The 23,186-nt window shown below is 40.3% G+C and overlaps 2 protein-coding genes across 8 annotated transcripts; one reads left to right on the top strand and one right to left on the bottom strand.

The window, feature by feature from the left end:
* Window positions 1-165: 165 nt before the first annotated feature.
* LOC117228389 (hrp65 protein) lies at window positions 166-13,584 on the top strand. 2 transcript variants are annotated; one of them, XR_004492293.2, is made up of 12 exons: window positions 166-508; window positions 1,766-1,978; window positions 2,099-2,317; window positions 2,504-2,805; window positions 3,037-3,332; window positions 3,419-3,609; window positions 3,751-3,850; window positions 4,392-4,411; window positions 11,250-11,308; window positions 12,104-12,191; window positions 12,816-12,981; window positions 13,082-13,584. XR_004492293.2 is itself a non-coding variant. In XM_033484122.2 (9 exons), exons 1-9 carry the CDS (start codon window positions 314-316, stop codon window positions 7,560-7,562), a joined length of 1,755 nt encoding a protein of 584 aa, XP_033340013.1. In that variant the 5' UTR covers window positions 166-313; the 3' UTR covers window positions 7,563-8,859. The 2 variants fall into 2 exon arrangements, 1 of the variants encoding a protein (XP_033340013.1); XM_033484122.2 differs by lacking the exons at window positions 11,250-11,308; window positions 12,104-12,191; window positions 12,816-12,981; window positions 13,082-13,584 and adding an exon at window positions 7,344-8,859.
* Window positions 6,006-23,050, bottom strand: LOC117228392 (uncharacterized). 6 transcript variants are annotated; one of them, XR_004492294.2, is made up of 4 exons: window positions 22,912-23,050; window positions 22,374-22,830; window positions 21,131-21,450; window positions 13,779-20,944 (listed from the first exon to the last, which is right to left on the bottom strand). XR_004492294.2 is itself a non-coding variant. In XM_076525836.1 (3 exons), the coding sequence occupies exons 1-3, from the start codon at window positions 22,656-22,658 to the stop codon at window positions 6,194-6,196; spliced, it is 330 nt and encodes a 109-aa protein (XP_076381951.1). In that variant the 5' UTR covers window positions 22,659-22,784; the 3' UTR covers window positions 6,006-6,193. The 6 variants fall into 6 exon arrangements, 2 of the variants coding, with proteins under 2 accessions (XP_076381951.1, XP_076381952.1); XR_013034626.1 differs by lacking the exon at window positions 22,912-23,050 and having other exon boundaries at window positions 22,374-22,566; window positions 22,650-22,780; XR_013034627.1 differs by lacking the exon at window positions 22,912-23,050 and having other exon boundaries at window positions 22,374-22,498; window positions 22,650-22,780.
* Window positions 23,051-23,186: the final 136 nt, after the last annotated feature.

Below are 23,186 nucleotides of genomic sequence, written 5' to 3'. Positions count from 1 at the left end.
AATTTTCATTGGCAATCCATTAGAATCGTCCAATCCTAAAACCTCTATACATATAGACAAAAAGTGGCAACGTCGCAGTTATACACGTTAACCAATCAAGAGTTAACCATCATTATTAAACCAACCAATCATAGACGGAATAAGTCTTCTAGAAGATTTCGTTCGCGTTTTCGTTCCCTTCGTTGCCGATGGCCATGGTGAACAGTTCGTTTTATGAAACGGTTGGGGTAGAGATAGGATCGTTATTTGTGAGAAACTTGTATTCTTAGTGCGGAATCGTAGAGACGGGTATACAGTCATTTCTCAACGGACCATGGCAGGAGCAGATTCGCCAAGTGTAAAACAAGAGCAGCAGAATGCATCTGCAGAAAATAGCAATGATAATCCACGAGAACGTAATCCACCGGGTGGTGGAAATCGTGGACCGCGTGGTCGGAAAGGCGGTACACGCTTTTCAGGCGGACGCGGCGGTGGAATGGGGGTAGGAAATAGGAATAACGATGGACCGGTAAAAATTTTTCACAATTTTTATATAAATGCACATGTACATACACACAGATATGAAGAGTTTTCCATGATCTTCGTTCTTGTCGGCCATGTTTGCTTTGAAATGATGCGTAATACTTCCTAGATTTAGGGTTTCATTTTTGGTCTCACCTTTCATTTTTCATAAGTGAAACACTAGCTTCTGTTGTATAAGTTCACTATTTTTATCCAATTTTATACAACTTATTACAATAAACCTTAGTTGTCGATAGAATTTTTGAATATATTGTTTTTCTTATAAATTATTAGATATACTTATATGTGAATCATGCAACCTAAATATTTTATAAATTAAAGCAGAATGTTGTATAAGTCTTTTCAAATGTTTAACGTAATATGAAATGTTTTATTCGTTTAAAATATTATCAAGCTGTATTAAATAGCGTAGCAGTAGATATTTCATGGTAATTTTCTTGACTTGACTCGGATTTTGAGAATATTGTTTGATTTTATTAGAAATCGTATCATTTTTCCTGTATTATAATTTGCCACCAAATCGTATCGATTACTCATATAAAGTGCTACAAAATGGCGCAGGGAGCGCATGAGAAGCAAAATGGCCTCCTGGACCATTGAAGAAACACGTGGAAATCAAAGTTGAAATTTATTATTGTAATTCTGTATGCTATGCGTATAAAAGAGTGGTACTGTACCATTAAGTTTTAACGTTGATATACTTGAACTTAACTAGAATACATCATTTAAGTTGATTGGGAAAATTTTATTTAATTAGAACTTAAAAGTTTTTGTATTTTGGAATTTTATTCACTTATTAATTTTGTAACTATCTTTCTGAGAACAGTATATAATATATGTATCGTGGTAAATATTGTTGCTTCATAATTTGTTGTTCTCTGACTGCAAAAGGCTTATGTACACTCACAATAAATTTTGATCTAATTTACTACATTTACTTATTTATTAAACTTCTTCTTGAAGATATTTCAGCTTGTGGCCAGATTTAGAATGTCCTCTAATAAGGATTATTTGAGTGTGAAATGTTAAATGTCGAGAAATGTTTTTATGTTTTCTTTGTAGCCATAATGTAATAATGAATTATCAGGTTATGCTTTTATGTAAGAATATCAGAACTTTTACGAATGAACATTATAACTTGCTTTGTCAGTTACAAGTTAAACAAAACGAAAAGAGTTTTGAGAATAAGTAACAGGAGGTTTTATAATTTTTGAAGAATAAATTCAAATACTTATTTTTACAGATGAAGATGAGCGATTCTATGGATGGTGGTATAGATAATACAATGTCTGAAGGAATGGGTGGAGGTATGGGAATGGGTGGAGGTATGGGAATGGGTATGGGTATGGGTATGGGAATGGGCATGGGGATGGGCATGGGACGAGGTGGAGGAATGCGTGGAGGACGAGGAGGACGAGGCGGTGGTGATAGAAATATGGGAAATCGTTCACAAGATGTAAGCAATATTTTGTTATACCTTGTAGTTAAATATTATCTAACATATTTAACATAGAAAATCTTTAAACAGAAGTTTTGTCACCTTGTAGTAATGTAGCTTTATCGATTTCCAAATTAGGATCGTTTAATGGAGCGCATTATGTCTATTAGTGGTCCTACTCATGAGTTACCACCACAGGAAACAACAGAAAAAAAATTCAGTGGGCGTAATCGTTTGTATATTGGAAATTTGACAAACGATGTCACCGAAGAAGAAATTCAGCAAATGTTTCAACAGTATGGAGAAATATCTGAACTCTTTGTAAATAAAGAGAAAAATTTTGCATTTCTTAGAATGGTAATTTAAATTCGTGTATTTCTATTTCTCTATCTACGTATAATATGATTATAGCAATTACCGTTTGATAAAGAATGATAATAATTTTTGGCTGCATATATATTTATTTGGTATGAGAAATTATTTTGAAGTTTAGATATTGAAATCTATCTTAATTTGTAGTTCATAGAATCTTCTAATTTGTAGGATTACAGAGTGAATGCTGAAAAAGCAAAGCATGAATTAGATGGTACCATGCGCAAAGGTCGTGCACTCAAAGTACGCTTTGCACCACATTCGTCCACAATTAAAGTTAAAAATCTGACTCCTTGGATTTCAAATGAGTTGCTTGATAAAGCTTTTAGTGTCTTTGGTGAAATCGAGCGTGCAATAGTTATCGTAGATGACAGAGGAAAATCAACCGGCGAAGGAATTGTAGAGTTTTGTAGAAAACCGTCTGCTCAACTTGCTCTACGAAAGTGTACCGAAGGATGTTACTTCCTAACTGCGTAAGTTTCTATAACGATCATAAGTATTAAAATTAAACCCCGACGCCACGCTTGTTGCATTAAATAATCAACAAGTGCCAATTAAGATGATTGGGGAAGAGAAAAATAATTCCTGATGGAAGCATGATTCATCTATTTGTATTGTGTGCCGAAGACGGAATACAATTTAAGAACAAAATGGTTATATTCATATAAGATTTCTGCAAGGTAAAAGGAATGTATTTCTTACAGTTCTTTACGACCAGTCGTCGTTGAACCATTTGAACAACAAGACGACGTAGATGGTTTCCCTGATAAAAATTTGCCACGGAAAAATCCAGAATTTTTTAAGGCTCGAGACATTGGGCCAAGATTTGCACAATTGGGAAGTTTTGAGCACGAATATGGAACAAGATGGAAACAACTTCATGAACTTTACAAGCAAAAGGAAGAAGCACTGAAGAGAGAAATGGCAATGGAAGAAGAAAAGTTGGAAGCTCAAATGGAGTTCGCACGTTATGAACATGAAACAGAATTGTTAAGAGAACGTGCGTATTTTGACTTATTCATATAGTGGTATTTAAAACTGGTTAGGTAATGTATGGTTTTTCAAATGAATTTTATCTTTTTATAGAGCTGCGCATGCGAGAAGCGGACCGTGAACGGCAAAAGAGAGAATGGGAAATGAAAGAAAGACAAGCTGAAGAACAAAGAACGCGCGAGGAAGAATTAAGAAGAAGACAGCAGGAAGAAATGGCTATACGTATCAGGAGACAAGAAGAAGAGTTACATAGGCGTCAACAAGAAAATAATTTATTTATGCAGGTAACTAAATTATGTATTACTTGTGCTATCTGGACTGGTATTAAAAATAATATGTACCCATAACACTTGCATAACATTAATGATATTTTAAATTTCTTTATTATTTGCTAATAATGATAATTATTATTAATACTACTTTAGGAGCAAGCGATGAGAACTGGCGGCGGAGGTGGTGGCATGGGAGGAAAGAACTACGATTCCGTTAGTAATAGTGATCGCGATGGATATGGTCAACCTGATGGTAAGTTTTCATGCCATCTTAGTTATCATACAATATTTATAATTTCATTTAACATGCGAACTGTAGTGGTGTGCGGAATCCCGAAAATATTCGGAATTCATAAGTTATAAAATTTCCGCGACGTAGAGGTGCAGATGGTTTTACAAATGTTCGCCCGGTATATATCCTGCACATGCATAGTCGTGCGTGGTTAAATTTTATGCCTAAACCGATCACGATCTGATTCTGAAACTAATATTTATCTTGTTCCATATTTTCGGATTCTCGCATAACGTTAGAAATTACGGTGATATATGTCAGGAGCGAATATTAAATGAAACGATATGCATTCAGGTTCTTGCAATTTTCGAGAGTCTCAAACTTTTTCGAGGATCCCGGGAAACTTCGTGATCCCATCCTGATATTTCGGGAAAAATACGTTGCCTGTCCTAATCCGACATTTTCAGCTCTAGTAGCAGTTTTTTTATCATATGTACCATTCCATTATTTACTTTTCTATTGGCTAGACTAATTTGTAATCATGTGTTGCACTTCATTACAGGTGGAAGCGGCATGCCAGTGGTAATGTATCCCTTTCTATTATTATTTCACTTAACTTTATTTTTCTCACGACAGTACAGTTACTTACTCTTTCTCAAAAAATTAAATTTATTTTCTTTCATTTATATATATATATGTATCTCTATGCGGTGGTACTCCAAAACCATTAAGTCTATATACGGGAACTATCAGATGAGTTGGACTGTGTTCTTGCATGATAAAGGAGCCATTATTGTTAGCGAAAAATTCTCTGGAAAAAATGCGCGAAGCGAGTTCGTTACAAGTCTTCCCATGAAAGCATGCCTTCCAAAACAACAGAGTTCTAATGTCTGCAACAATGCCACCTAATGCCATTAAATGTTGAATTTCATGTTTATATTTTATACAAATAACTTTATTTTAATTAATTGGCTTTAACATCTGGAGGAATCAATGGGCATATATCGAAGCTTCCTATTTAACCAATTACTTTTTCTATTAATACTTTTTGATGTGGATACACATCGAAATTATCATGTTCCATTTTACCTGAACAGAAATGTAGGAGGTATTTTTTATACAGATAACTCATATTTCAATGATATTAATGTTATCGTTATTTTTCATCCACGGTTATGTTGCTTCTGCTTTCACTTAAATGAAAGTAAATACTTCTGTGAGATATAAATTTTTGTTTTTCTCCGAACCTGCTTGAAACAATCGTGAAGCAATTGATTGATTTAAGTTCATCAAGATTGATTTTGTAGTGTTGGAGTATATCGAAATGTGAGATATCTTCATGAATGTCTGAGAGAATATCAGGGAAAGTTAGCTCTCTGTTATGGTCTGCTTGGAAGTCGAATATGCAAATGATGGAGATATACTAACGAAAATTAAAGACAATTAGTTGGTCTGCGTTGTATATAAACTCATACTGTTACACAGAATGGTATTTACAAATACCAGGGCATTTACAAATTTTTGTAATGACTTAATATATTGAAAACTGTATAGACAGGTTAATTTAATTTGACCGATCGATCCGCCATCTATTTGAATTGTTTTTCTAGGAATATCGCAAATGAAAGACAGTTATCTCTTTGAAGAGAACTTTTAAAAATTGCATATACCGTTGTACGCGTTACTAATGTACAAATGCTTCAAATTTCTCTGGTCGTAGAACAAATTTAAATGTGTACATAAAAGTGAATATTTAAAATTCTTTTAACGCGTAGTACGAGCTTCGATAATGGATTTAAGTACTCCCTAAGCGACGAAATATATTTAAACATGTTACATTATTTCTCTAGGTTATTCTCTGCGCATTTGTAGATGCTACAATTCTAACTAAAACTATATTAATACTTTGCCACATTGGTCTCTCCATATGCTTGCAAACAAGAGACTCTGTACTCTATTTTCTCTAGCTGAGTTAAGGATTAGGTGTGTTAATTACTATGGAACTAACATACATATTTCCATGAAAAATTTATAATTTTCATAAATGGTTCAGCTTACTATTTAATATTTCTAACCTCCACCAGTAATTACGTAATTCTAGTTCCATAGTAACAATTTGACATTTATTGACCAAGAAATGCCCAACAACACCAAATAGTATTCAAACATAATTAGCTCTGTTCAGAAAATATTTTTACTATATTTGAAAATACAATTTTGTTTAGATAATAGAATTTATCTACAAATAGAACAACAGTTTCTGAATGGAGCAATATGCAATTTATACAGATGAGCAAGTGATTTTTCTTTTATATGAGAAATCTGGGGGATGTTATTAACATTACTTTTGTGACTGATATTTCTTTACATACTATTTTGCAATTCATCATTTACACATTTATAGAAGGATGTGTACAATTCTGTGGAATAAGTATTCTGTAGAGGTTGCTTAGAGTCCTTGATCACGCCTCTTTGCTGCTGCCGTCGATACTTAATCTGCAGACATGTATAAAATTCCATTAATGCATACTCCATAGTTACATAAGTTACAAATACGTCTAGTTCAAAATATGTTTCTATATATAAAACGAAACTATTATTCCTGTAGGATTTTATGAATATATTAAGCATATATAAACTACGATAATATAATGAAGAAATCATTGAATTACTTCTATGTGCACGGTATATACAAAAATATCTTCCACATCTAAAATTCTTATCGATAATAATATTTATATAATCTGCTACCTGTGCTCGTGAACTAAAACACTGGAACAAAATAACATTGAACAATATGTTGTTCATTTACTTTAGGTGGGAGTACATTTTTAGAATTGTCTCTGAATCATAATTCTGAAGTTACAACCGATTAAACAACTCCTAAAATTTAATCAGAATGGTTTACGGAAAGAATGAAACTGTTTTAAGAAGAGAAATGCGATCCACATATTTTGCGTATCAAGACTGATATGGGATTATTATTCTTGTTCTTATAATCGACTCTGACAGGTGCTCTGATATCGATGGTAATTACTGTCGTTGATTTATATGTTGGGCATTTGCTTGGTTGTATAAGGTGAATTAATGTCGAAAAATACGGCATACATTTGTGACAAAGTTCTAACAACATATATACATATATATCGTTTGTTTTAGCGCGTGTTTACACGCAATCCATTCTAATGTCGTACAAGACATAGCAACATCTAACATTGTGTTTCCCCTTTCTTTTCTATGTGATTTGACGAAAATTGACGATGACCTGTGCTGCTGTCAAACATGGATGGTCGCCCTGAACCGTGAAATGTATTTATGGTACATCAAAAATCTACGAAACACCGTGTGTGTGTGTCCACCGTTTAAACGGGAATCGGTGGCATTTTCTTCGATGATTACCGACATACTCTCTCGACTGCTCTGACTAAAACCTACCGAAAACAAAAAACGAATCAAACACAATCAATTTAACCGCGATAATATCGACTGTTACTCAAACGTTTGAGACGATTAGGACCCAAAGTCTTTCATGGATGCTTATAACACTATGGATCGTGGTAGCCGAGGGGGTTACAATGACGATCGTGCTCAGATAATGGATTTGATGGATATGAGGGTCGATATGGGTAATATGGGAGGTGGTCGTGGAGGCGGTGGCGGTAGTGGACGTTGGCAAGGTGGAAATGATCGAAATCGTCAGGACGATTATCCTAATAAAAGGAGACGTTACTAAAACAAAAAATATCGTTACAGTATTATGTACCTCCTCCACGTCGAGTTTGAAACGATATTTTCCGAAATAGTTCGCATTGTATTCTTCAATCATTTCTCCACACGTTTTGCTGTAGAATGTCTCTCATATTTTTGATAACTATCATTGGGTGGGGAGAATGATAAATGATAAATCAACGCGAAAGGATACGTAATAGAGTATGGTAACAAATTGATGAGTGGATATATGGTGGTCAAGCGATTTTTATATATTTCGTATTAGATCTGTCGTCGTGGATATCACAAATCGTTTCCGAATAAAGAGACTGCTGTTTTTTTTATACAGTTTTTAAGTTCTCAGAATATTAATGAACTTGGTAGAACTCGCGAGCAAAACGAAGAGTGCAAGAGAAAAATGTCTTATTCTAGTCATTTGTGGTACTAACTGCTAGCATCTCACTGAAAGGATGCGAAATTGAAAGTTTACACTAAGGCACTGACAAGGTTCACAATTAACACGACTACATATAGGTTTCCAATTACGCCCTTTTATTAAGTGTATCGCGGAGGATTAAATCTGGTCCGTATGGTTTTTCTAATATCATAGAAGCAGTTCTTCTCTAAAAATGTAGAGACGCTATAAACAAGGCGAAAAGAAAACGTAGTTTACAGTGCTATACTGTAGACCCTACCATGATAGAATAATACGATAATATGTAGAGGCGATGCATATTCATTGTGTCAATTAGTAGTATTTTAAACAAAAACAAAATCTCAGGGGAGGGTCTTTTATTTTACGAAAGAATGTGTGTAAATATTCAACACGACGTAATACATGAATTTTTGTCATTTATTGTATCATCATACTGTCGCTATTCATAGTTTATCAATTAATTTGATTCGTTACTTTTCCCAAAGTGAAAGTAATATACTCTGAAGTAGTACTTTTTGCTTTGTAGGAATACATGGACACATTAGTCTATAAGTGAGAATGCGTTAATCCAGACAGAGACCAACAGCGGTAGTTAAATATAAATAGCCGATCTTTCTAAAAGATTAGAAATTGCACGGGTCCGCCCTGCGCTATGGCAATTTTAGCTGCCGCAGTATCGATATTCGTACATACGTGTTTTTAAACTTAATTAATGGTGTCAACTTCACCATGCAAATCCTCATTACTTAAATCTTCATAAAAAGTTATTATGTTAGAATAAGTCGTCCATCAACAGAGTAAATTTACAATTGTGCTACTCGAAACTTTGTGAAGGAACTTCATTGACAAAGAGTAATTTTATGAATAAAGTTCTACATACCATCTATACGTATAGGAACTATTTATTTAATTATTAATTATCATAATTATTGGAGCATTGGAAACATAAGCGTGTTTAAAAGTATATATGAAAATTTCAGTGCTTTCGATATAGATTATACCCATTTTAGATAGTTTCATATACTTTTTCTAGGCGTATATTTACTAAGGCTCAAGAGGGTTACGTGTCAGAAATATAAATCATTTGCATGTCCACTTTTACGGAAAAGTGACACCTGCTAATTATACAAAACAACTTCGGTTGTTGGTATCATCAAATAATTGGCATTAAGATTTCTTTTGCATAGCGTTCACACTATTTTCCTTTTATAGTTACAGTGTAATCATTTTTTAGGTGACGTACTTTCATGAAAGGCTATAGATTGAAAATAGTGAAAAGAGAATGTTATATCATTTATTCCAATTTATTGGGGAACGTTGAATATAAACCAACGAAATGATATTTACATACCGGAGTTTATATTTTTAACCACTGATTGAAAACTGATTTAATTCAGCTATACTACATTGCGTGGGTATAAACTACATGAAAGTATTGATCCAACATACTTTGAAATTATTATACTAGGTTAATAGTTAGTTGAAACTTGCTTGTACTAATGTTAGAAATATTACTCTCAACATCCAAAATTTAGCATCATCAAGTGCTCTTAAATAGATTGTATATTTGTTGAGATTAAATCAGTCCTTTTTATGGGAGGACGTATATGCATATCTCTATGCGTGCTCAATGGAGCCCCGACGAAATTCCTTTAACGGTAATACACGTTATACATGTCACTGAATTAAGAAAAACTATATCGTGATCTCATCGCAATCGTTTTTGAAAATTTTTGAGGACAATTTGCGGATACGTGCATGCATTTTTGTGAAAAAAATGTTCATGTTTTCTCTCGAAGAAAACAACTGCTCGAGTACACGCACTTGCCCGCAATGGTACGAAATAATGCACGGTATAAACTGAAATGAACATTTCTTAATCAAGAGTCTTTTAACGAAGGAGAGACAGCAATGACAAGATAGGCTTACTTACTTGAAACTACTAGTCAATGAATCTACTGGTACGAGGTGAGTAGATATTGTAAAAATGTTATTATGCGTAATTCTATTTTAATATTCGGGTGGGTACGTTGAAATAAACATATGGCAAAGCTTACAAAAAGATTTGCTTAATTTACAACTTATGAAATTAATACATCATTTAAATTATGAACATATATATATATATATATATATATATATATATATATATAGTGACAACATTTTTAAAATCTTATTGTTTACAATTTAGATGTTATAAATAAGTAACATCTCAATTTAAAAATTGTATAATTTGTAATCTTTGCCACTATATTTAAATTTATCTCTCTGATGGGTGCAAAACTCCAAAACTGTTAGGAGCAATCCAAGGAGTTACATTCCATAAATGGTATATTTCGTCATCAGGATTCAATATAAATTGACTGTACTCTGAACCTTAATATTTCTGCATCATAATGCAAAACCCAATCGTTTTATTATACGAATGTGTAAAGAAAAATAGAAAACTTAATACTTGTGTGCAAATTTACCAGCCTAGACTGTATTTTTTTACCTATGACAACCGAAATGTATTTACGTACCAATTTTAGCAAATGGTTGTCTAGGTTTGCTATTTGAAATCTAGGCTGCTGTACATAATTACCATCTGAACAAAAAAACCTTTAGAATTGTTTATGAAAGTATTACTTATTGTCTGGGTGGTAAACATATGTGGGATGAATTTTCTGAACATTGTTAGACACATGAAAATTGATTAAAATTACTGCAATATATTGCTAATGAATTGAACTGCCTTAATATGTAACATTTAAAATTGAATAGGTAGGAGAACTCGTAATAATTTCCATATATATCCTATAATAATTTACGTTTCATCCAGCTCCAACATCACGTTCATTTCTTGAATAACATCTATTTTTCGTTCTAAGATCAACTTGTGTAAATATTTGGTCTTTTAATAATCATCTTATATTTAATATATCTTTTAAAAATGATTTTTAAAAATCTAGTCCAATGATATAATTTTTCTTCAGCATCTTCGCTAGAATTTTTGTATATTTACAGTATTTGTTTGCTATAGTTACATCGCTCATGTTACATTGGTATTTATCGAAGAGAAGTTGATACTCTGGTACTTAGTGAACATGTTCTTGAAATTTAAGATTTTGTGTAGTTCTGAAATAATAATCACTCATACAGGTTTTACTTACCAAACAATGTTTCCGTTATATTTTATACGGAACACGTACATTAATTTGTCGATTGTTGGATTGAATCAACGGATCAGCATCATATTATCATGTGAAATGCTCATTTAATTTTTTGTCTTTGCAGATGTTTGTAGCGGTTGCTGGCTGAAGACATATACAAGGAACATATTGGAAACGAAAGTGGTAAGTGTTCGAGGAACATATTTCATGAAATAACTTATCTATAAACTATAGATAATTTTACAATTGTTTGTATAACAATTATGTGCTGAGCTTTATATTGATTTTGAATTTTAAGATTAACAACAACATTATATTCCCACCATACAGAATGGTAGAATGTTAACTCTTTCGTTACAACAGACACCTGTATACGCTCTTCGTAGTAAGATACGATTCATATTCATACTTGACACGTTAAACGTCACGCCGGTCCCCAGGGTCCGGCGTTAAACTTTCCATTCGGGTCCGGCCCGTCCTTAGGGACCGGCTGCAGACTTTAGGTTCATATTACAGACCGCGCGTGTCGATCCTTGCCCACTGATCGTGAAAAAAAAAAATTTTGCTCATGCGACATCGGTTTTTGTTCAGTCGAAGCTTAAGAAAAAGAATATAATATTTAAAAAAAAGTGTCATGTGGTTTGTTTTTACATTCATTACAAAAGGTGCTAAATTTTAGTATTAAATTCTTCGCCATCTTTGGACCTAACATTTGGGAATTCCCGTTATAACATTTGACACAGTATCTCCGAATTTTATGAACACTGGACCTGAACGGCACGGCAAGCAAAACGGGCTGGACACTTCACGTGTTAAGTTTACTTATTTTAAATTTGTAGTTTTTATGTTTAAATGTTTTTTCCCTGATATCATTTGTATCATACGGGCGTGACAGTCTAAAAGTAACAAAGAAGTAAATATTTTATCAAAACAACTTGCACTTTTTGCGTTTTCCATAATAGTAATATTCGTTTACAGTACTGAAACTCTACAACCTATGGGATACAGCATATTACTTTATGAAGCGGATCTCTACATTTGAAATATAGAACCATGTGATAATAAGGTAAATTTTATTCTTGTTTTCCTTGTCTATTTCGTTGAGTATAACATTGAGGTTTCCAAAAATTGTATCATCGGGAAGACAGTTAATTTTAGAACTACACGTTGAGCCATATTATGCTATCAGATGCTTAAGAAAATTCCATAAATCTTAAATGGAATTATTTATACGTGGATCGGAAACGAGATCAGTTTTGTCACAATGACAAATAAGGCTTTGTTTTTTTTCTTCGGAACAAAAAATTTAAGAATAATCTACTCAAAGATGTATGTAATTTGTTCAGAATTCTTAGCTGCATAATCAACTGTTTTATAGTCCGAAAACTAATTGCAGATTGTATATGCAGTTCTAAAAATATTTCTAAGATATTTCATTCCGATTGCCCGAATATCACAATTGTAAAAATAGTGATTTAACTGGTCATAATCCAAAATTGAAAATTAGGAATTAAAGATTCTGTATTCTATCTCAGTAATTAAATTTTAGTAAGATTTAATTTTGTGTTGATAATATCAGCGCTGACACGAATATCTACGATTTTCCCAACGTGTTCTGACAATTGTACTCTCAAAATAGCCTTTTCCTTAATATTTGTATATAATAACAAATTTATTTTTTGTTTTGTAGGCAGAAATGCTTTGAATGGGATTTTGAAGACTAAGGAAGTTTTCACAAAAGCGTGGAATAAGTGATACGAATATGAATATTTGATATGAAAGTACAAAAATACAACGTACAATGAATTATTCTTATTATTATACGAATAATAATAACTGAACCTCTTTTACTTAAGGTAATATATTTTTGATGACACTTACGTGTACATTTTTGACTGAGATAAATGAAAACTTGAATATTTATTAGATTTTCTAAGTTATTTTCTTTATTTACAGATTCTAAGTTAACTCTTTATTTGTAAAGAGTTCAGATGTATCTCCATATTGTTGAAACATTTTCTGAATTTCTTCTACAGAGAAAATTTTCAAGTTTACAATATACACACAATTACATCCATTGAATTTGTTTTCTGTTATTTCCTGTGGTGGTAAGTCAAGAACAAACATGGCCGAGAAGAACATGGAAAACTCGTGTGCGTATGCGTGTCGTGTGCGCGCGCGTGTGTGTGCATTTATATAAAAATTGTGAAAAATTTTTACCGGTCCATCGTTATTCCTATTACCTGCACCCACTCCACCGCCGCGTCCGCCTGAAAAGCGTGTACCGCCTTTCCGACCCTTCTTTACAGAAAGAGAACGAAAACGTAAACGAAATCTTCTAGAAGACTTATCCAGTCTACGATTGGTTTAATAATGATTGATTTGTTAACGTGTGTAACTGCGACGTTGCCACTTTTTACATATGGTTTATTTCTTAATAAATTTGTGTAAAGTAAAAATGTAGTTATTGACTTTCATGTATGTATGTATGTATGTATGTAGGTGTGTTTATATTAGATAAAGCGGGTAACTCATTTGTGCGTATTCGATATAAATGCAATAAAGTAAGCACAGAGAATGAATAGAGAAATATTAAAATTTATAAGGGATTTAAATCATGAATAGGAGATTGGATAAAATGAAAGACTTCACCTCAAGGATACTTCTGTCAAATTATCTAAAAAATATGTGATTATATAACAATTCCATAACAATTCTGCGGTTTAAAAACAATTTTTGGAAATGTCACTATTACAGTCTAAAAACTTGTTACAATCCAAATGTATATTTTGATATAAATTCTGAAATTATTTTCATAGAACGTTGATACATAAGCGGTGAAAGTTTTCCGGTAGTAGAAAGTTTACAAGACGAATAATTAAATTTTAAATATTGGCTTCTGGAGAGGGAAATCGCGAACAGTTCAAACGATTCGTGCAATTGTAACGAAAGATCGTAAATTGCAACTTTGTAATCCGTGCTGCGAATCTACTAGCTTGCGAACTGTATCGTTCGCGCGTTGCGACGCGTGTTACGCAACTGCCCCGATTTCGACAGTTCGAAATTTCTACCAGAGGGGAATTGGAAGAAACGTGTTGTCGAAGCGAACGTTCGAAGCAGTAATTAAGCAATCGATTTCATGCGCGTTCTACAACGTGTACGGTCTCTTATGCAACTGCTCGACGCTCGACGTACGAGGAACGGGTTCGAACCCGGCCCGCGTCGCTTCGAAACGTCCAAAAACCATTACAATTCGCGAACCTCGATCTCTACTACCCTCGAGACATTCGGAAGGATATCGGTTGTAGATATCGCGGCAGAACTGGGAGAAGCGATCGCGAACTTTGCATTCGTTCGCGCGCATTTGCATAAATCCGCGATGCACGAAACAACGTTCTAATAACCAGGCTCGTTTCTTCGATGCCTCGCGAGGGAGACGCATACGTCGCGTCGCGGTCGCAGCGAATAGACTCGATACTGTCGAAGATATCTAAATTTCTAAACGCGATTCGATCGTCGAGAAATCGTAAGGTTGTCGACGGACACCGACCGATCCACGTGCTACACGCGTACGTCGCGAGCGCGTAGACACCTACGCGATCCCCGTTTTCTTCTCGTTCGGTCGCGATTCCGCGGATTCGCGCGATTTTCCCGTGCTCGCGGCCGCGCTCGTTTCCATCCTTTTCCCCCGGTGCGGTGTTTCGGTTATTTCTAATACCGGAAAATTAATGCGAAATCGACAAGCTATTTTTATTACGACCGCCGGCTAGAAGCTCGTCGACACCACCGCGCCGATGCGCCTCACCGATACGGCTCGCAACAACGAATGTTCTGCCCTCGAGCACGCTCAGAATTCCGCGTACGAGAATAGACGCTTTGACTAGAAGTAACCCCGTGTCCGATACGTGATCCGATTACAAGGTAAACAGTGAAATTTTCTAGAACACGGAAAGCGTTGCCCCGACGAGAAAAACAATTCCACCGGCGCAACCCGTCGTTCGTGGTCGCCGCTTCCGGATCAACCGCCCCTAAAATCGATTTACAGCGGTTAATTGGATTTCGACCGAGGGTTAACACGCTCGGCCCTTCTGTTCGAACGTGGTCGAAAAATGCGTAGCACGGTCGTACGTGCCTAGATCTCTCGGATCGCTATTGCATTGTACGATACATCGGGAAGATTCGACGCGATAACAGGCGCGCGAAACGCGAAACGCGAAACGCGAAGCAGCGAAAGCATCGCAAGGGTGCGGAAGTAACATCGGCTTGTTCGTTACGGATACAATTGTTATAAAAAGAAACAACTTTTCGCGCGGTCGATGCAGAAATCGTTTCCTCCGCGTAAAGACGGTTCCCGCGGTCGATCGCTAAGAAATTAGGGATAGAATTTCGACGACCGGTGCGCGTTTCGCAACCGTCCCGTTCCGTAGCACGCGGTCGCGGAATGCGTCGTTGGTCGTTAGCGTTCGCGAGTAACATCTAATTAGCGGCGAGTCGATCGGTGCACGGTTATCGGCCGCGTGTGCCGGCACGCTGGAACGAATGGGACCGTCGCGTCGGTCGTGCTCTTGCAGTTTGTAACGCGATCGTATGCAATTCGCGTTCGTGCATACGATGTGTGTCATCTTGGGGCTGCAAGTCGAGAGAGCGTCGCTCTTAGTGTCCGTGTCTTACTCGATTACGAGTTACGAACGGACCGTACACAGTGCACAGGGCACGGCACACGGCTCGTTGAAACCGCGTTAGCGTTCTGTGAATGAACGCACGTGCATCATATTATTGACCGAGGCACGTACGTTAAAAGTCGAAAAGGGACGGCCGGAGGAAGAGTGAGACGCGCGAAAGGAAACGGAGAGCTGGAAAATCTGCTGGCCGCGCGTTCCTCCGTTCGCGGACCGTTTCCAACGCCGGTTGTCGCGCGTAGTTTTACCCGCGACATTTTCGAGCGCGTATTCGGAATTTTAGCAGGCGATTCTTCGTAATTCTTAAATACGATCGACGTCCTCGCGATCGAAAGTTTGGATCTGCTCGGTATCGCGATAACGAATGCGAAACGGGCGAATCGATCGCATACTAGAGCCTCGCTGCATCGATAGGTAATTCTAGCTAGTTTCGAATAAACGGTGTCGGATTGTACGCGTACGTCGCTGCGCGTGTAGCATGGTGGTGTTGGAATGTCCACGTGTGGGAACGTTCCGAGTGTAACTCGCGAGAGAAATCGATCGCAGATAATCGACGATTATTTTAACGAGATATCGAAACGTTGCGTTGGTTTTCGGTTATCGCGCGTAGAGAGGGCGCAGTTTTTTCGGCGGTCTTATCGGCCCTGTCGTTCGATCGCACCGCGCGCTTTGTCAACGATCCCGTTTATCTCGATGGTACAACAAGAACCTTGCCCGAACGATAATTCGTGAGATACCGAACGAAAGTATCGTTCACGGCTCCGAGAAACGTTTTCTTTCGATTCGGACTCGGGACCTTGTTTATCGAGCGATTAAAAACGACGCTCGAGAAACACAGGCTTCGAAGATAAATTTCAATCTCGGCTCGACACCGAATTTCTCGAGAAAACGAAGTCTGTGGGAACGAACGGGAAATCCGATATCCGTATAGCGTAACGTTATCCCGGTTGTTCTGTTTGTGTCACACGCTACACCGAACTGCATATCACGAGATTGGATGGTGTTGCGCAAAAAAAGCTTCGATTCAACCGTAACCTACGCAACCCCGATATCGGACGAGTTGCTTTTGCGATCGGTTTTCAAACGCGCGCAGGTAAGTAACAAAGGTGGAGCGCCGCTTGGAAACTTTCGAAGGGAACACGAAGAATCGCCAAAGCGGTCGAGGAGCTTTCGGAAAACCGGTGAGAGTAAAATCGTAGACATTCGCGAGGACCGCGTCGAACGGAAAGTGTCCCGGAACAGGGTTCGTCGTTTAGCTTCGAGTGGCGCGAATTCCAGGTCGTTCGTGCTCTCGACTCTCGAGTAACAGCGCAAAGACCGCGGGAATCGAGAGGTATAAGAGTTGGCTCTTATTCAATTAATCGTCTCGTCTCTCGTCCATACGGCGGGCTTGCGCGCATCGGTAGGCGGCTGGAAGAATGTCCCCGGAACGCGGCTGTTATTAGTTACAATTTGAACGCGCGCACCGTCGTCTCCCATTGTAAATTTATCCGGCGTCTTCCACGTCGACGACGGCCAACGAACGACAATGGAAACTGGAAACGAAAGAAAACGCGTTCCGTTGACGCGTGCTAGACAGGAATTGTTTTCACAACGTAGTCTCAAGGATGCATCGACCGTTGCTTACGTAAACGCGGTTTTAAGATCCGGCTCCGATCAGAAATTGCTATGCCGTAACTTGAAACAGCGCTTAACAGATTCGAATTTCCATTTAATAGATGAGAACTTTGATCTTTCTTGTTCCGCGTTCGGAGAAGTTTCTGCGAGCGCGGTCGGGGTAGCTTCGTTTCCATCCGCGCTTGAAAACGTTTCAACGAGAGCCGTGGGACGCGTTCGGCAATTTATATTTCGTAGTACTTTAGCAGCAATTGCTCGATCCCTTTTCCAAAGAGTTCCGATAGTCCCCGACGTTATCGTGGCTCCGTCCAGGGACGCATACCTGGGCAGCCTCGTTAAACCGACAAACCGATGCGGCTGCTCGAAGGCAGCGGTACAGCGCACGGTCTACGATTCGTTCGTTCCGGCTTTTTACGCTCATCGTTTCGTTTACTCCCTTAGGCGCCCGTGCACCGTTCTCTTTGTATTCTCATCGCGACTCCAATCGCGTTTCCGAGCTGCGATGCTGGCAGTGGCCAGGAGAACGGTCCCGCTATTGTCCGAAGCGTAAAACGAGACAACGATTCGCCCTGTCCAAAATTTTTTCTTCGTCGTAAGCACGGACCGTCGTCCTTAGACCGGGAAACTCGACGCAAGAATCCTCTACCTCGATCGCAGGTAGTTAAATAGAAATTCGCTTTCTCTCTCGATATAGGTTCTCATCTTTTTATTCGGTTTATCCCCTACTCGTTTCGGCCGATGTAACGGACGAGTATAATCGAACATCTCATAGTTTTGCTTTACAAGATCGCGACACGCGCCAAAATCGTCTTTCAGTTTTCGCGTAGCTAATTTTCGTATATGCGATTAGTCGCGTCGACGAAACGGTGGAATTTTTGTTCGAAAGCGTCCCAACGCGTTCTTCGAGTTTCACGCGTTTCCCCGTTACATACATCCGATTTGTCGGATCTCGTGAAAATGCGTAGCAGCTCGAGAGAGAAAAAGAGAGAGAGAGAGAGAGAGAGAGAGAGAGAGAGAGAGTGCGACCTTCTCCCCCGAAACGATTTTAGCCCGGCGGCGAACATCTGCACCTACCGAGCGCGTGTAGCCAACCCTCCGACCGAAAATAGAAACTATTATGATGGAGCATCTGCACCGCAAGTAGAACGAGGAGGAGAAATCTTAGCAAAATATGGGATCGACTGTGCGTCGACTGCCAACGCCGAGGAAACTTGGACAACTTATCGCGTGTGTAGAAATTGTCTGCGGCTTGCACGCGCGAAACCGAAGCCAGCCATGTACACCCCGCGACGGTACTATGCGCGTACGCGTGTACCTATGTACATGTAATAAGTAGGCTGCGGATCTTTGCGCGAAACAAACGCTTTCTTTATCGGTCGCGGAACGTTCGCGATACGTACGACAAAATAATGGGGGCCGAAAAAGATCGGTCTTATTTATACCGCGGACCGCGGACAGAAGATCGGGAAGGACGAGCTCGGCACCATTCGCGACCGCGAGCCATTCACAGACGCGGCTTTATCGGCAAGGTCAACCGCAACGGGAGAACGTACGGCGGGAGAGCGCCCGCGATAAGAGGGCACGAAGAAAAAGTTCGTCACGAGCAGCCAGCACTCGAGGTGCTGCATGCCGCGAGCACGATCGACTCGTAATCGACGCTAATGCGAACGCGTGTGGCTAAGCCAGAAGAGCGATGAATCATTGATAACTCGAACGGTTACGTAAAGAAAAAATACCGGAATAGGACGGAAATTATTAGGCTTCTTGAAACTGCGCCGTTCGCCAGCCTCGGAAAGAAAACGAACGAAAACGTCTCCGTTTAATTTGCAGCTCGTTACGTAAGATCGTGAACGCGCGAACGTCGTGGCCGGAATGCGAAGCGAAACGTTCCTTTTTGCCGATCCGTCGACGTCGGGACTGCGGTTGCTCTCCGTGGCCCGGATCGAATCGGCGCCGACTAAATTCCGTGGAACGAGAAACCTCCTGAATCTAATTGGCGAGCCGAGGAAGGTCAAGGTTACGAGCCGCGACACGCAAGATTCAGCGCGTCGCGTCGCTGCCGCCGTCGCCGCCGCCGTCGCCGGGTCGCGGTATGTCGACATCGTCGAACGCGGAAACAGGGGCTCGGTCATCGATATGGATTTATCGGTCTCGCGCGGTTTCTCTTCAAAGTTCAAACGTTCCTGCGAGAGGTCGACCAACCGATGCGACGCGACACCTTGGACGCGTTGTTCATTGCTGGAGGTCGAGGCGCTTTTAAGGAAACCGGTAGATTTTATGGCAAGAACTTCGATATCCGAACATTCGTGCAAACGATAAACGGTACACGGGATACGTACTGCCTTTGGTCGCGTACGGATAGGGAGGTTACGCGTTACCGCGCCGCTAGACTGTGGATCCTTGCGCAATCGGCGCATCGTCCGCATCCAGAGGAGTCGCAGTTCTTTTAATCGCTCCAACGTTTCAAATTGTTCCCACGCGCTTTGTCGTAAATGCATCTACTCGTTGGACGTCGCGAACTCGAATCTAATAGAACTACCGACTACGCGTCTTCGATCGACGCACATTGTTCCGTAATAACAACGAGATTGCGAAGGAGGAAAGAATTGATATTCCCAACGACTATCGCTTCTTACAATAGTTGCAGCAATTACGGTCTATCGGTTGCACGAATCCTCGAATATCCGTCGAATATTTTTCCGAGTAACGCGACCGCAAAATCCTTCACGGGTTTAAAAAAAGCACCGCCGCCAGTGCGCGGTATCGACAAATGCACCGATAGCACGCGAGCCGATCGTTATGAGCACCGCTGCTAAGGTGATTGCGTATCATCGTTGGGTGTGGGTATATACCGTATGCCGTATGGTCGCTGCGTGTACGTACGTACGATACGTACGCGTGTGCGTGCCTCGCGCGACGTATGCCGTACGACACCATGAGACGCCGTGCATAGAAAGAGGGGAAAGGGGCCCGAGGAAGAGGGGCCACGCCGGTCTGTGCGGCATAGGCGATAGGCCGTTCGAATATCCCGTTTCCCCAACAGTTTCCAGTATGCACCCGATCACGCTTGGCAATGTCGATCGCAAATATATTCGAGGAAAGACCGCGACGAACGAACTGCCAGAAACTTCGCAATTTTGAGATCTCGATCGATCGAGGCGGCACGATCGAAACGCAACGACCAGTAATTTCGGATGTTGCGGTGCGAAGGCGGCACGAAATACGAAACGATAATCGCAACGGCGCAGGATTTTCAGCCGGATTCTCGTTTAGCCTCGCGAGCCACGACGGACCGTTTGCACGTGGAAAATCGCGCTATTTCGCGACCTTTCGAGCTACTTAGCGATCGGCGGACGCGTTTCCAGCGACTAATTCTTCGGGGAAGACCCGCAGATGCGAACGGACGGAGCTTCGGCGCTTCTCGATGTTTCCCTGCTCGATCGATCGCAGCCCCGACGCCGTCTTGGATTTCCCAGCGATTCGTAGCGAGCAATCGATCGCGCGACAGAAATTAACCAGACACCTGTAATCGTAATTGTAATTGTAATTACAGTTATAGTTATCATCCGCGCGATAAACCGCGGGTTTGTGGAGTTCCGTTGCGGAGCTGGCGGGCGTCGCGCCAATATCGCGCGCAGGGTCGATGCCAACACTAACGATAAACGATTTCATTTTCATCCGAAACAAACGCTTCCTATCCTCTATTTACCATTATCGCATCCCGTGGATCCGTTGTTCCACGATATTTCCCTTTGTCCTTTCCTCTCCTCTCCTCTCCTCTCCTCTCCTCTCCACTCCTCTCCTCTTCTCACCCGTTCAGCTCTTTTCGAACGAATAATCGTCGTCGTTGTCGAGAACGCGTGCCGTTAATATTTGGTGCAAGATGGCTCGCGTCGAGAAATCTCGGCACACCATCGGACCTTTGCAGTCAATAATTGAGCAGTAATTCGTGTGACTCACCGCGGGAGACCGCTATCGATTGCACCGCCGCCGACAGATTTTTCTTTGCTACTTCGAAGCCTCGGTTTCCTGCCCAAAACGAATCTAGTAAACATTCGATATCGATTGAAATTGAAATATAAGCGAACACCGCTAAGAACACCCTGGGATAAATTGACCCGAGAGTCTGTACGAAACATCTACGAGGACGGTTCCATTGTTATTCGCTGCAAGTACATCGGGTAACGTTTTTAATGTATCTGGATCGCTCGAGCTTGGCATACCAAGCGCATGAGACGAAACAGACTCGTGTCGTTTCGTGGAACGTCGAGAGGTCGAGAGTAGTAATCGGAGGAAGTATCCGGCGCGAGTCGTCATCGGTTTGTCATTGATACGTCGGGACGACGGAAGTCTCGGGCCTCGATCGAACAATGAATAGTGCACTCTCGCTCGATGACCGCAACCACGCGACCATGCAACCACCCAACACGCAGCGATGCGACGCGTACGAACAGGCCGAAGCGGCGGTCGCGAAAAATCGTTTGAAAAATGAGAGAGAAGATCGTTATTTTAGAATTCGCGAAGCAACGAAAATCGGCCACCGTCGGCGACCGTCGGCGACCGTCGAACGACCGACGACAGTCGCGCGCATTTACACAGGCTGCTCGCTTTTGAGCGCAGTTAGAAAGCGTATAAAATTACAGGAAGCCATCGACCATGCGCTTTTACCCCAAGATTCACGGGCATTCGGCCTGTTGCAAAAGAATAGTTGCATGGAAAGAACGGGTTCGAGAACGTTTTAGACGTAACGGGAACGTCTTTAGCGTTCGTCATCGCGCGACTGCGAATAGGTTTCCGTTTGATGCTCGATCGTTCCGAAGTCCGCGCTCGTCTCTAATCGGCCTATAATTATCGTACTCGTGGATACCAGAACTCGTCGTTGTTGCAGAGTACGTATGTACGTGTGCCGGGTGATCGTTCGATGTCGCGCGACGTCATATTGCATACAATACCTTGATCGCACGCGCGCGAACGATAAGACACCTGCCGTGCCTCGATTTAGAAATTGGGAAGATCGGAGATCCTCCGGAACGACTTCCTTCTTCTTCTTCTTCTTCTTCTCTTCCTTGTTCGCTTCCTTCGCAGAGAATCGTGGATCGTGAATCGTCCGTCTTCGACGTTATCGCTGTCCCACGACATCGGGGACTATGTACGTACACATAGTCGACGAGAGGTTGCGCGCGAACAAAGAAAATATGTAGGTTAAGCTACAGACAACAATTACATACATACGTCATCCTCGTATTTGTGCTTGTTCGCGTAGAATGGTATGCAGATACGTCTGTGCCGCAAATTCCTAATCGTCCTAACGCCCGTCTCCAGATTGGTGCGTCGAGTTCAGCTGCACTTACGGTTGTACGACCTTTCCCATTCGAGCAGCCGAGTCAAGGCAGCCGCTATGCTGCCAACCTAATGCGAGCCCAAGACCGATCCAGTCGTTCGCTAAACGTCGGGCGAGAAACAAACGAGCAGAGTCCATCTTCGACCTACCGTTCTCTATCTTTTCCTCGTGTTATTCGTTGTCCCACGATTCGACACGCGTGCCCCGCGACATTCGCTTTATATTTTACATGACGGTAGCTAAAGGAGGAAGGTGCCCGGTGCAGGTCCGCCAGAGGCGCCGATTTACATTCCATCGTTATCGCAGCTCGGTTTTCGCGACACTGACAGCTCGCAGCAACAAAGTGCGTCGATGTAAATAACAGCCAACTGCTACTGTCAGTCTGGATCGAATACGATACGATACGATACGATACAATATCAAA

The sequence above is a fragment of the Megalopta genalis genome, chromosome 13 (assembly GCF_051020955.1).
Source record: "Megalopta genalis isolate 19385.01 chromosome 13, iyMegGena1_principal, whole genome shotgun sequence".
Classification (NCBI taxonomy): Eukaryota; Metazoa; Arthropoda; class Insecta; order Hymenoptera; family Halictidae; genus Megalopta; species Megalopta genalis.
Note: the sequence above shows the minus strand (reverse complement) of the source record. Positions and strands in the feature narration are given on the sequence as shown.